This window comes from Trichoplusia ni, chromosome 21, assembly GCF_003590095.1.
Source record: "Trichoplusia ni isolate ovarian cell line Hi5 chromosome 21, tn1, whole genome shotgun sequence".
Classification (NCBI taxonomy): Eukaryota; Metazoa; Arthropoda; class Insecta; order Lepidoptera; family Noctuidae; genus Trichoplusia; species Trichoplusia ni.
Genome location: NC_039498.1, coordinates 6115625 through 6130468, shown reverse-complemented (window position 1 = coordinate 6130468; position 14844 = coordinate 6115625). Strand labels below are relative to the sequence as shown.

General features: G+C 33.5%; 1 protein-coding gene across 2 annotated transcripts; it reads right to left on the bottom strand.

The window, feature by feature from the left end:
• Window positions 1-2351: 2351 nt before the first annotated feature.
• LOC113504128 (DAZ-associated protein 2-like) lies at window positions 2352-14529 on the bottom strand. Of its 2 annotated transcripts, none has more exons than XM_026886270.1 (6): window positions 14362-14529; window positions 7857-7949; window positions 6907-7082; window positions 5473-5613; window positions 4759-4877; window positions 2352-4083 (listed from the first exon to the last, which is right to left on the bottom strand). In XM_026886270.1, exons 1-6 carry the CDS (start codon window positions 14375-14377, stop codon window positions 4074-4076), a joined length of 555 nt encoding a protein of 184 aa, XP_026742071.1. In that variant the 5' UTR covers window positions 14378-14529; the 3' UTR covers window positions 2352-4073. The 2 variants fall into 2 exon arrangements, with proteins under 2 accessions (XP_026742071.1, XP_026742073.1); XM_026886272.1 differs by having other exon boundaries at window positions 6907-7037.
• Window positions 14530-14844: the final 315 nt, after the last annotated feature.

The following is a 14844-nucleotide window of genomic DNA, read 5'->3' as shown; positions in this document are numbered from 1 at the left end:
CAAATTTAAATGCTTTTTAGAGTAATATAAGCTTTATTTCAAATCAATAAGTATCAAAATACGTTGTTTAAAGTTGTAGACGTATCGCGAGTGCACTGTCAATATATTTTATAGACGGTTGTTTATTTTAAGAGTATTATCATATAAAATAGCATTAAAGAATACGAGGACGAAGTTCAATGTATTATTTTCGAGAAAATAATCACTGAATTCTGTATTTTCTATTTTTAGTTTTTTATTTAAGGACTTTTATACACAAGGTTATTGTAGACGACTATAGGTAAGTATTTTGGTCTCCGTACGAATATAACACATCTTAGAGGTTTCGGGCTTATGTTGCCTTGTGTAAAAAAGTACTTAGAAACACGATATGACGAGATTTTTTTGTATCTTTAGCTATTAATATAATTATTAGACTTTTAGTTTTTAATATAGAATTAATTCGAGTTATTGCCATTCAAGGCTTGTCTATGAGATTCATTTTTAAATTGCCCGTCTTTTAAACGCATACGTCTAAATGAAATACAACCTTTTTGTTTGGTATGGCAACACTTTTTTGTCAGTTTACGAGATTTTTATGGCATTTTATCAAGTCATTGTTTTAAGTGTTGCCATGACACTTCAAATATATTTTTATCAAGTGTTGCCATCATAGACGGGCATATAGTTACCGGCATTGCCATCCTAAATAAATCATTGCGCTGCACGTACGGGCGTGAGTAGGGACCTTACATAACAATACTATAATATAAGACGTAATATTTCGATTTACGCGAATTTCAACAAGGAGTATCACTTTCTATAATGGCTCTTAAGTGATGACTTTAAGGTCTAATTTCCCTTACCATTATATCTTACGCCATCAGTCCTACTAGGCAATGTCAAACACACTCTTTGATATTTTCATACGTACCCTTCACGCCCAAAACAGACCAACAGAAGTATATCTGTCTCGCTCACACACTCGCCTCTCACTCGCGTCACGCACAACCACTTTATATTTTTTTTATTTATTTTTATAACTAACTGCGTCGACGGCTGTTTTGCGATTTTTTTTTTGGTAATTTTGTGCGATTTTCCTACGTTTTGAGGAATTTCTTGGCCAAAGTTTTTTGTTATATTTCAAACATTTGATTTATTTAAAACTTTTACATTAAATTCCGATATTTAAGTTACATTTGACTATCAAAAGATGTTCCAAGTTAATACATTTCATAGGCCACGTGCCATGTTTACTGGCTAATGACGTCACAGTCCTTCTTTTCAAGATGGCCGCCGACGCGTCTACTCTAAGTCTTACTTATGTTGTCCGGCGAGGACCGGCATTAATACTATATTGTTACAGCCGGTAGCTGTATAACGTGCGATTGTATTGTTCACCGCTGTCAAGGAAAAACACACTTTTCTTTAACTTTTTTGAACTTTAAGGAAGATTTTTCCATGAAAATGTGTTTTTATTTGTTTACTGGTACTTACTTACTGGGAAACATTTCATAGACGACGAAATTTGATACCCTTTTATGTTACAGAGCACATATTTCCTTGCTTATTAGTTCAAATTCAATCTGAAGTAGAAAATCTTTGGTTACAGTTGATGTTATTTAAAATAAATTTTTAGATATATCGGTCAAAAAAAATCTAGAATTTCAAAACTTGATAAAATTAGAGAGCATGTTAATACTTAATCGTCACCACAACTTCCTAAAAAAAAACACCTAAACAGTTCCAATCGATATTAACGTAAAATTAGGTCACAATAATATTGATTTTTCTTTCAATTTCGTCAATTTACAAAGGATTTTAAACCTTATATAGTTAATACAGTGTTGTTTATAACTCAACAACGGATTTAGGACCTTTTAGACACAAACATTTGAAATTTCAAACCTCTTTCGTATTCCTATGTTGATGGAAAGGCAATCTCCATATCATAAGTGATTTTAGACCTTATTTTATGGTCAACAAGGGTGTTTTCCCTAAAGCGGCGAGCAAAACGAACGCGCGTACATCACAGTGATATAACGGGCTAATACACCGACGAAGTGACATGCACTGACATATATATTAGATATATTATATGTTTGGGAGACTTTCTCACGCGAGTAAAATATATAGTGATAAACTCTGTAAGGGGGAAAGATTTATGTCTTTGGAGAGGGACTTTCCGAAGCTGGTATTAGAACTTATTATATTAAAATTGAAGGATAATGATGACTAATTCGTTCAAAAATTAATAGTGACAATTGTTACGGGTATTTCGAATGTAGAAAGTCTGACAACCAGTCTTACTAAGGGGTATCGTGTTGACCAAGTAAAGCGCTGGTACTTAGCTAACTTACTGGTACTTAGGTTAGACTGGAAGCCGAACCATACATAGTTGGGAAAGGGCTAGAATGATATCCCTAGCCTGAATATTTTTTTGCTAATGTAATGTTAATCATATTTGGTTCTCTATACAAGACTAGATGTGAGGCAGAGATGACGTAATAAACCTAAATTCGTCCATTAGAACTGACAACTCATTATTAAGAAACAAGTCGAAGGATTTGCCCAGCAGTGGGACATTTAAGGCAAAAAATACACATAACACCAGCAGGACACAATGAATTTAAACTGAGAAAACCCACTATATAAATCACAGTACGTTAAAAAGTCATCCATGTTAATTTGAAAGATGTTTGTAAGGAAATAAAGCTATTTATACACAAACCAACGCAAGACTTACTACTCCCAGCTTAAGTGTCACAACTATTGCAATACACGCTCATTAAAGCTCGCATTACACGCAGACGACAATTAAGTCGACGTGAAACGGAGACTAGCATTGCCACATGTACAAAGAGCCTTATAATCTTTCCTTTACAAGCATCTTTAGATCACTTTTCCTACAAAAAGTTTAAACAATCAACGCCTGAAGTTATTGTTATCACTTTCTTGCAATATGAAAGAAATGTTGAGAAATATATTCAGACAATGTTCAATTTAAATAGTTTTGTAGATTTATATTATTTTTGTTGTTAAGATATTGAAGTATAATATTACAGGTGTGAAAGAGAGATGTAGATCATGTGTCTCGCTTCGACACTAAACTATAATATTACTAAGACCGGGTATAATTTACGTAGTTCGTCAAAATATTGTTGATAAATTAACTTTTGGCTTTTAAAGTCGTAGTGGTATTATGTAAATAGCAAAAGCAACGACTTAGCAATTTGAGATTATATTTTGACAGCGTTTTAGCTTTAATTTCGCTGTCCCGTCGCGTTTGTTAGATAATACTGCCCGATTTTAGAAATATTCAATTTTATTTATGTTATATTTGTATCCTAGCAACAAAAATATATATAAAAACAAATACATACATACATGCACTTGTATAAAGATTCATATATTAAGTTGTTTACGAATAAATATTAGTTAAAATACTTTTTTTATTGGAAAAATAATGTACGGATCGTACAGAGAGGTCTACCGCGTAACACGGTGTTTTAATCACAGCGGATATTGGGCTAGACGACCGATTAAAACGAGGACCGGATTTATATGATATACATTGCTTGCTTGATACTAAGTTTAACTTGGCTATGTATACGAAAATGAGATTCAACAGCTTAAATTTCTATCACAATTAAATATATACTACTTATATTTTAGTTGCAAGCGTAAAAAAGGAGAATTTTTCAACAAAACTTAAGTAATACTTTTGAGTTTAAAATATTTGCTTAAAATAACTTATATATAAATATTCAAGTCAACTAAATGACTATCGGTCGCCTGCCAATTAATTAGTCGCTATGACGAAGCTTAGAGTACGAATAATTTCATCCAGAATGAATAATATTCAAGAATATTTCTAACAGAATGAATACATAGCTTATTCATGAACGAATATAGATTGAAGAATGAATATTCACTCTAGAATAGGTGTCAGCTTGAATATTCTTTACAGACTGAATAGTGTATTCATGAATATTCATTCGAGAATGAATACGTATTCATACTCTAAGGTGTAAGGCATCAAACGTACTGCTGGCGTGCGATGTCCAACGTCGGATTTGGGAGCGATGATTTATTTAACGCCACCTGAAATATTGTTTATCATATTGATATTTTGTTTTCGTAAATTATTCTAGTGTAGTTACTGTGCAACAAAGTTACAATAGTATTAGTTATCCACCAAAAACATACATCTGACTTCAAATAAAAACGACGATTTGAAAAAAAAATCGGTTCATCCAGTAAAACCTCCTTTTTAAAGTCGGTTAAAAATAAAAAGCATTCAGCGAAGGCGGCAGTTACGTAAAGTTTCTAATGAATTACATCAAGACTAGACGTTCAAGAGACATTTCAAAGTTATTAGCTGGCTAGTTTGAGTATAGAAATTAAGGGAATGTAACATGTAATGAAAGGTAACATTTCCTTTATATTTTAACTTCATTAATAATGTCAGCCTATCAAATAAAGGCTTTTAATATTCTATCGATTTGTTAATTGAAATAAATGTTAAAAGTAAATTTTGCATTAAATTAATTCATTAAAAAAGCGATTCCTGCAGTAAGGAATTTCCATGCAAAAAGACACCCAGACTCAGAACAAGCATTCGTGGATCACAAATGCTTGTCGCACGCGGGAATCGAACCCGCGATACGTCGCGCACAGTGGGTCTGAGCCACTCGGCTACTTCCTATTTCCATAACTACCTTACAGTGTTGTAGTTAGTGTTGTATGAGCTACGTGTGAGTTGTGTAGGGTACTCACAGCACTTGGTGCGGCTGTATGGCGGCGAGGTGCGCGGGCGAGGGCGGCACGCCGGGCGGCGCGGGCGGCAGCAGCGTCTGCGCCAGGCCCTCGAAACGACCGCCCGCCTCGAAACCGTTCTGATCAGGCATACATACATACGTTATGTAAAGTCTACTGACTAGTTTGACTGCCAAGTCTAGGACCTCGACTTTGATGCTAAGGGACAAAATGACTTGGAATAGTGCGTGCATTTTAGTAATAAATATCACAACTTCTTTTTTCTAAAAGTTATTCGGAATGTAGTGCATATGTGGGTAGTGCGCCATCTCGCCGGTTGTGTCGGATAGCTGGCTGTTATCTTTCCAATACTAGCCGCTGCGATCGAGTACAAGACACGGAAGCTATGAAGCTGACAGGCGTTCAAAGGTTTAAGCTTATACAATAAGGAGAGATCAATTCAGGTGCCGTGTGTTAGACCTTAAAAAACTATTCTTATGAAAACAGATCGCGCAAATCGCAATTATTCTCGATTGTAAAATACATATGCAAAACGAGACGCGAAATACAACTATTTCTTATTCTTTTTGACAAAAAAACATATTACATTCTTAATTTCTGTGAATGGTATTGAGAAATATTGATCCTAATAGGCATGGCTTTAGTTCTGGAATAATTTACCTTAAAATTCACAATTAAAATATAAATTAACATTTATCATAAGTTAATACATACGGGTAGCATGATAGTAGGCCGCAGGGGCTGGATGGAGGGCTGCACGGCTGTAGGATAATACGGGTAGTACTGCACTGGGTAGCCGATGTATCCCGGGTAGCCGGCCGCGGCCGCGTACATGGCCGCTGCTGGGCTGTACATCTGGAGAAAACGAAATAGGTTAGAATGTGAATACATGCGGGTGTGAAGTATTAACAACGACCCAACTGTCGAGCGTATTAGCATATGCGATGATTATACAACGCTACCGACAATGCTGTCAGCGAGGCTAAATTGGCAGTCATTCTCAAAGCCTTTGCCATGTTTTAGATTAGATCTAAACTTTCCGATTAGATTCCAATATAATCGGATTCAGCTAAGTACCACTGTTTTACAAGGAGCTCCTATCTGATCTCCTCAACTCAGTTACCTGGGCAACACGATAGCCCTTAGTTAGACAGGTTGTCAAATTTCTAGCTTCTGACTACCTGTAACGACTGTCAAAGGAACACCTTCCGAAACACGGAGGAACTCTTTATGATAAAGATCACCCATCTACGGACCAACCGCGACTATCGTACTTATATTAAGCTTTAATGCATCCACTTATGCAGTTGTCTTCGTTTTGCTGTTACAGAATTAACAAAATATGCAACTACCCACTGCATTCTATTTTAGAATCGTAGTAAATCTTAGTGTAGGCGACACATGTGGATAATAAGGTGTGTGGGCTGGTTCCTCTTATTTATTAAGTAACAGATGCAAGAATGCTGTTATTGTTGGCACATGTTTTTAATGACCTATATTTGTATTCATGAATGAATATTAAGTTTACTGTTTTTTTGTGTGTACAGCTTGTCTCAAGGACGAGTTTACTATGAATACAAATTACATGTGTTCAAAAGTGTACGTCTCATTTATTGGTTTTCTGTCAAAAACTTTTTCGGGTAGGCAGTTGAAATTTTCATAGATGAAGTATTTCTGTTGTCGCTACAACAACAAATTATAAACGTGTTGATCGAGGTTAAGCGACGCTTGCTACTTTTTCTTTTGGTTTTTCTACCTAGCTATCTTCTAATGTAATTTATTAGCAGTGATGTTCTTGTTGTGTGTTGTGTACCAGATCCCGGAATTCTTTGAATTCATATGCGTATAGTAATTATCACTTGCTAAAAACGGTGCATAAAATAATCGACGAAACCACACCCTAGTATTTTTCTGAGGTATTCTTAGACAAATAACGTTTTTCAAACAAAACAATACAACCGACTGCAAATTAAAAACGACTGACCAAAATTGATGAACTATTTCACGTTCAATTAAAAAAGGATGAACAATATCGGTTCATTCAAGAATCCACCTCCAGTCTACTGGGAGGGTTGTCTTCAATTCATCCCGAAACTGCTACTCAGGACCTACAAACACTCAGAGCTAAACAAACACAGTATATCTCACCGGTAACTGCTGGCTCAAGGCCGGGATGGCCTGGTGGTGTTGCAGCTGTTCATACGGCGGCGGAGCGTACACACCGCCCGCGCCCGCGCCGGCGCCCCCGAACGTGACGCCGTAGGGGGAGCCACCGGCCACTGTGACGTCACGAGTTACATATTGAGGGGTCATATGATAATGATCTGTTGACATAATATTGTATAGGTAGGAGTATTTTTTGTTAAACAGCCGTGCTTGTGAAACCTAGATTGATGTTGGGAAGAAAATGTATTTTCCTTGAGAAGTGATATAAAATTAAAAGAACTTAGTAGAAATCTAACATGAAAATTGTATAAAAAAACTCTGATTAATGTTTGAAAAACTAAAGTAAAATTGAAAAAATTAAGGAAGGTCTGCTGTTTTTCACGGAACTCACCGAATACACTCTTCGTATATCTTTTATTAAAACTAAAATCGAAAACTAGACATGAGCTATTCAAAACTTATATCTATATCTGAGGTACTCGCAGCTAAGCAAAAACCGCCTTTCTAACCATTACAGTTACTAATATAATTATTATCGTGGGAGCGAGACAGCGTTTTACTTTGTGTATCGCGACATCTTGCTTCCACAACTACAAGATTCTTAAAAGACGTTGCTAATACTGAAAAACTATTAAATGATGCAAAGGATTACTCACGCGTATTTTATAGTTTTTATCGGGATTACTTGACTAGCTTCGGAGCTAACCGTAGCCCCTAACTCGCGGCCCCGACCCCGCGTTCAAAGACTCAGGTTGTGTCCGAAACTAGTCGGGCAATCCCGATAAGTAATACGCGTGACTTAAAATAAAAACCATAGCATCATTTAATAAAGAATCATCCTCACAAAATTTACTCTAAAAATATACCTAGACTGCAAGACCTAAGAAACTAATAGTAAGTGCCATGGTACTTAGTAACTACACTACACGTACCTCCATATTGGGGTGCAGCCTGATGAGGCGGCGCCGGCAGGAACGGGCCCTGCGGCGGCTGGGGCTGGGGGTAAGCGCCCAGCGGCGGTGTAACTGCAACAACTCGATCGTTCTAATAGTGCACAACACTAGACAACGTCGCGCGCAACACTCTGAGGGCACATCACTAGTGTCCAATAATTTTGATGTTGGGTAGTTCAATATTTAAATTTAACGGTTATGATTGATAGTTATTAGCTGTTCGGATTTCAATTTGTTTCGATTTATTTTGCGGTTTTATTAGGGCTTGTGTAGACGTAGGTAAAGACTTAATTGTTATCTTTTCAAAAGGTGGAGGTTATTTTGTTTCACTGTATATTTATAACAAAAGAGTTGTAACCCCTCACATGTCTATAATTAGTTGTACAACATCCATTGTCTTACGTATGTTTACGAAAGGTTAAGGTCAATATCTGTTCTAGAATTGTTAATAAAAATGTTGCATGAAAACTCGAGACATCTGAGGAAAATTTATAATTGTATCATAATCCTTTAAGTAGTAAACTGGGTCACGCAACTTATTTCGGGTTCAAGTGGTTTTTAAAAGAATTTGCAGCAAATGTGATCTTATGTGGGTTCTCTTTATATTTTTACTAGTAAGCCCCAATATCAGATAAAATAAAGTAAGTAGGTTTCGTACTTATACACTTTGAGGATGTTTTTTTTTTTGGTTTCTTCCTTTTGAGCTGAGAAATAAATTGTTTATCTTTAAATTTAAAATTCTGAAAACGTCTTATATCCTGCTTATTGATTCATAACCGAACTCCATATGAGAAGGCAAAATAACATTTACTATCAAACTACCCAAATCTGAAAGTTTCCAATAAATAGTGATGTGGTGATACTCAGAATATCGCACGCGAGTATCGCGCGATGCGCGCCTCAACCCAAGCCCGAGCATTCACGCTTGACGCAGCGGTGGTATCATACCTGGCAACACTGCTATAGCTGTCATAACGCTGTCATATTGACAAATGTAAAAAAAACCTGTAATTTTTACAAGTGTCCAAATAGTGTGGAACATGAAGAAGAAATTTCTCGTTTTTACATATCTACGTAGGAATGCAAAAATGAGTTTTTGTTTCAACTATAGCAATGTTTTTAGTATGACAAGAACGTGGGTGAAACAATTTGATTGCTTTTAATTTTTTTTTAGACAATATTTAGACTGAAAAAAAAATCTGCCATGATTATTTACTTTACTGTTTTTTATTTCATATTTCACCCTCGCAATTATTCACATACGCCAATGTTAACGACAAGCGATGCCCATACAACGCGTAACCACATAACAGAGATCTTCAAAAACGGGACGTCGTTGAAAACCCCGTCAGCGTGGCGACAACACTTCGGATCGAAACGTGAATATTTTACGAAAAAAATATTTAAACTTTCGAACCGAAATAAAAAATACAGTAAATTTGGTAGGCGGAGTTATTGTTTCAACATTATATGTGAGTGTTGAAGGCCTACCAAATTAGTTATTTACAATGCATTCCTTATTTTTAATGGTCACCCTAGCCGGACTGATTATATGAAGATTATAGCACAACTCAACTTGAAAATTACAATGTGACCATCATTAAGACACGACTATTTTTTCTTTTTTCTAAAATAAAGAAATTAAATATAAGACATTTTAGTGTTTTTCTTTTGTATTTGTATAAAGAAATATCCATATAATCAGTATATTCATTTCAAGCCTTGTGCAGATAAGCTAGTGTGACCATCCAAACGTATTTTCATTAAGAAAATTCTTAAATAACAAAACAATCATCACACAATAAGGAACCTTTTTAAAAAGTACAATATTTATTTATATTACAACTATGAACTTCGAGGGTGATTCATTTGGTACTTCATTGTTTTTTTTTATTAATTCTTTTTTTTTACAAAGTTCAGAGTCATAGAAACGATCGCAAAACGACCAACGTGTATACATGATGTGAACATTCCTTGAAATAAAAAAATATATTTATATTCTATTCATAAACTAACTATTCAACAGTGTACCAAGATTTTTTGTTGATTCATATTAAATTTTCTTTAAAGTAATTTTGCTGTTTATCTAAAAAGCATATTGATGCAGGAAAAGCAAAGAAAAAACAAACTAAAATGAGCTATGATATCAGTGCGTTGAAGGACACAGAAGCATGCAGTGACAACACAAAAAAAATACTAAAACTTAACCTACACATGCAACAACATACACGACAAAATACAAAAAAAAATAACAGAAAAAAACTAGATTTAAAAACACTAAACATCAAACGAATAACTACGTCACAAGCGACAAACAAAACGTTTCACACATGCCTGACAAAAAAAAACCGCTGCTAAAAAACAGCAAAATTCTTTTTTTTTTATTAAAAATGACCTCAAAAAAACCTGGTAGTCCCTCACCTAAACATTAATAACTAAAACACCACTACCGAAAAGGATGCCGTTTAACCCACAAACTTTTCAATAAGGTAGACACAAAATACTTGTAAGGTAAGCTTAATTTATTATTATATTGCAACAAGCAGATTCCCGCTATATCTCATGATATAACAGGAAACGGAAACGTATTTTAAACGGCTGTGAATTAACAATTAACAAAATTTCAGAATCTCCGGATCCCTGAAAAGACTCGAACCGATAAGAAAAGACCAAAAATATATTTTAGGAAAGAAAAAAATTATAAAAATATGTGGTTCCTGTTAAATAGTGTTCATAATTAGATTAAGTTCGTGTTTAGTGTTCTTTCTAACGCCGCGTTCGGCATATTTCCCTGTCCTTCAATAAGCTTATTGCATGCATTATTGCCTGTAACAGCCGGTTGAGATGTTAAAGGCAATATCAGATAGAAACATAGCACCAAATACCACAAAAACATAAACTTTGATTTTTTTTTTGACAAAAAACAATTTTTTTTGTTTTCTTTTTTGGTGCTATATTTCTTAAACACTTATTTCTATACACACACGCACTAACAATGTGTCATTCCTGTTAACATATTGATTTTATTATGACGTTAAGTCCTTGAATATCTAAAAAATAATAATAAGAATTATCGGCAAGGATTAAACGTCACATTTTAGACCACGTATCTGATAGATACTAAATCTAAAACGATTGTTAAACATATCTGTGTAATTTAAACATACAACTAGAAAAATTGGCATTAATTGGGTATTTTTTCTTCCAATTGTTCAAATATATTTTTTTTTTCAATTAATACCAATTTCACCATCACCTTACATAGAAATGTCTACAAAAATACATTTGTAGGCATTGAGATAAATTGCTAAATAGGATGTTAATGTTTAGGAAAAACAAAAATATTTTACTAAAAATTGGAATGAATTAGTTATTTTCCTATTTTGCATTTTATTTAATCGGGTTAGTAATAAACACACAATCTTAACAATTATGGATGCGACTTTTACCTTTTATTTTTTTTATATGGTAATTTATAGTTTCAAGTAAAAGTTGCATCACTTGGTCAGTAACAAAAATAGCTAGCTTTTTTGTGCCATTGTAACTAGACCCTGAAATAAATCAAGAATCTAGCACAAAATAAATAAATGACGAAGTATTTTATTATTCTGGTTTTTATTTTACCGTCATTTATTTAAATTAAACATTATTACTAAAAAGTTAGCTTAATCTATAAGAAAAAAACGAAAATAAAACAAACACAAGTCATCCCTATTTATAAAGTTTTATAATAATAGGGAAGCTTAATAAACAATGAGGCAAAATATTGATTTATTTGAATTTTTTTAATTAAAATGAAATAATTTCAAAAAATAGTACAAAAAAATTGCCCCAATGTTTCGTTAAGTGCACTGAACTAGCAATAATCATTACTGGTTAATTTCTAATAAATTAAATTTTGAATCAAAATCTCAAAACACCCAATTAACACCAGTAATAATCACAACTTAAAATTAGTGTTAAAAAAAATAAGCTGTGAACTAAATGTCGAAAATAAATAAAAAAACAAAAAACAATAGCTATGACACATTTATAAAGGAAAAGAGTCCATCGTTATGAGGAATTAAAGAAAATATGAGATGGATTCTCAGTGACTTAGGACAACTTATTTTTTTAAGACATGTTAACTAAAAACCATCAAGCAATTATGTATTTTTTTCTTTTACCACATACCCAGGACTACATACAAATATGATCAAGCCAAAGATATCTACTGTACAGCCAACCATTTAGCTTCATGTCATCGTCCGTACGGATATGTGATATTCATAAGCAAGGGTTTTCTAGAAAAAACTGTGAAAAGGGAGGATATTGTCAAACATAAATACTTGATGATCTGTATCAAAAACATAATATTGATTAAGCTGCTGTAATTTTAGTCTCAGATAAAACATTAAGAAAAATTTGGTTGGTTTTAAGCTTTTATAAAATTTGCAGAACTAAGATTTTAATGAAAATTTAGTCTAAATCCGAAAAAAGGTCAGAATAGTCAAAATCAATTAATTCAAATGATAATTCTTTTGGAATCTATTACTATTAGAAAACATCATGTCTTCAAAGTGCAGTCTGTGTACTTTTTAGTCAATTATATTCAACAACTTAGATTTTTTTTTATATTGTTGCAAATGAAATCCTTATTACTCAGGAGTGCCCTATTTATAGTGAAGACCTATTTATTTAATTTTGATTTTCAATTTTGATTTTTTGATCAAATATTTTTTCGTTAACTTGTATCATCATACAAGTTGATGAAAATGCAGAGAAAATTCATACAAGTTCATTAAAAATTATTATATTAATTATATTACAGCAACCTAACCAAAATGGGTTACAATCGAATCAATAACACATACGATCGTCCACACGCCGATACGCACATATCATATATTTGTCTCTCTTTTACTATGTTCCAAAAAAAAAGAAAAATAAAGAAAGAAAAATTCTATATGATTTCATTACATGATAGCGATTAGTTGGCTGCAGCGCGGAGACTGCGCTGGCGGACTCGCGGCTCCTGTAGAGGTGGGGGTGGCGTCTGGGACGGGAGGGTGTAGGTAACTTTGTATTATCATCATGTCTTATAAGCCGCGCAAGAGTCAATATGTCTTTGGTCGAAGAAAAATACCTTACGTACTGGTGACGGGATTGTCTGAGTTTTTATTTCCTTGTTTGAGCAAAATTTATAGCCAATAAGATACAATTTTGTTTAAATAAAGATGCATCAGTATCTTGGAATACAATAAATTAAATAAGAATTTAATGTTTTTTAATTAATTTGATGAAAACCAATTTTGATTCTGTATTTTTAAGTCACCAACAAGCAAGATATTTCTCAGTTTTCTTCAAGATTGGTCACCAATAACTCAAAGTATGACCTATGGGTACCTATTTAATAGACAATTTGACTCAGTGTGCAGCCAGCCTTATTTTCTCTATGGCCTTAAGTTTTATGTTTTTTTTGACACATGTATTATCCATACAGTCCGTGTCTTTGAAATATACATAAAATTTGTATATTTGAAAACATAATGAGACTATGAAGCTTATTATATATTTGTATGCTCATTCTGACATTTGTAACGCCACCAAGGTTGTATACTTAGATATAGATAATGAGGGTAACATGAACATGGACAATATGGATGAGAAATGTTTAGGTAGTTTTAAGACGTCAGTTATATTCTTTTGTAAACAAACATACATACAACGCTTGAACTACAATCATGGAGGATTTATTCAATTTAATTCAAGGGTATAACAGATATCAAAGTAAATTCAATATTAAATTTATGTAATGATTGCGAAATAATATATTTATGCATTTAATCACGTAAATGGTATACGAAATCGATGATTGATTCATGATTTAATATTTAAATCATTCTTGAATGCAACAAATGCGTGATTTCTGCATTATAATAGCACATTTAAATTATATATTGGTGTGCTAAAATATTCAAGTACCCTATTAAGATTCCGTTGTATAATACAATGACCTACTTCTCAAAATAAAAGATTTAATCATTACAGCTTCGGGTATGATAATAAGTGAATGAATAACTACCGTATTTTTCTAATCAGAATTACAGCCCATATGTTCATTAATCCGCTATGATATTTGATCAAAAGCTGGATAATGGTTTCAGCAAGCGGCCGGTAGAGAATTGGGGGCTTATGATTCAGTTCTAGAGATGAATGGACCTATAATTAGAACATGAAAATACCGCCTTGCAAATCTTAGGGGTGGCAACCATCTTGAATTTATATCACAAGTATCGATCTACCGCGCCACACTTTGATAATATTCTTTCATCTGATCTAACGCGAAATAACCCCTGTTAGACGTATTAACTTAACGTCCGGGGATTAAATCATTGTTTTATTAGCGAAAACTAGTATTTCAAGGCCCTGCCGTGACGTTACACATGTCAAAACGTAATATAATAAAAGAACAAAGAAAATATTAAATCAACTGTATAAATACCTTTTTTGTCTGCCATTTATATAATAACTATATAATTATTATTTTTAACTTTAATATTTCGCGTATGGCTGCGAGAAATACAGGAAATTCGCAATCAAACTTAGACGCAGTCGCAGCAAACGCTTCGCAACGATTCTCGCAACGACAACTAGTGATTTCAATAGTGTTGTCGGCTGACATTCGATTTGACAATCAGAAATAGTAATATTTTGTAGTCGATTAAAATATAAATTAGAACGCTTTAACGATTTCACATCATAATTAATACAGTCAAGTAATCTTTTACATGCTTGCATATATTCCTTAATTCAAAATTAATTAGTAGCTCGTAAAAGAGTTTTTTTTTATCCATCTATTTTTAACTAAGTTTTATTTGTCACTTCAATGGTTTTGCTTCTCCCTTTGGAGGAAGAGAGGTGATAAATCTTTCAAATGACTGTTTTGTTCTTATGTCTATCATTCACTGACAAAGTTTATCTTGAT

Coding starts and splice junctions, on each gene's coding strand:
- LOC113504128 (XM_026886270.1), bottom strand. Junction 5,614..6,906: donor CCTTGAGCCAGCAGTTACCG/GTGAGATATACT, acceptor CGTTTTCTCCAG/ATGTACAGCCCAGCAGCGGC. Junction 4,878..5,472: donor GGCCTACTATCATGCTACCC/GTATGTATTAAC, acceptor ATGCCTGATCAG/AACGGTTTCGAGGCGGGCGG.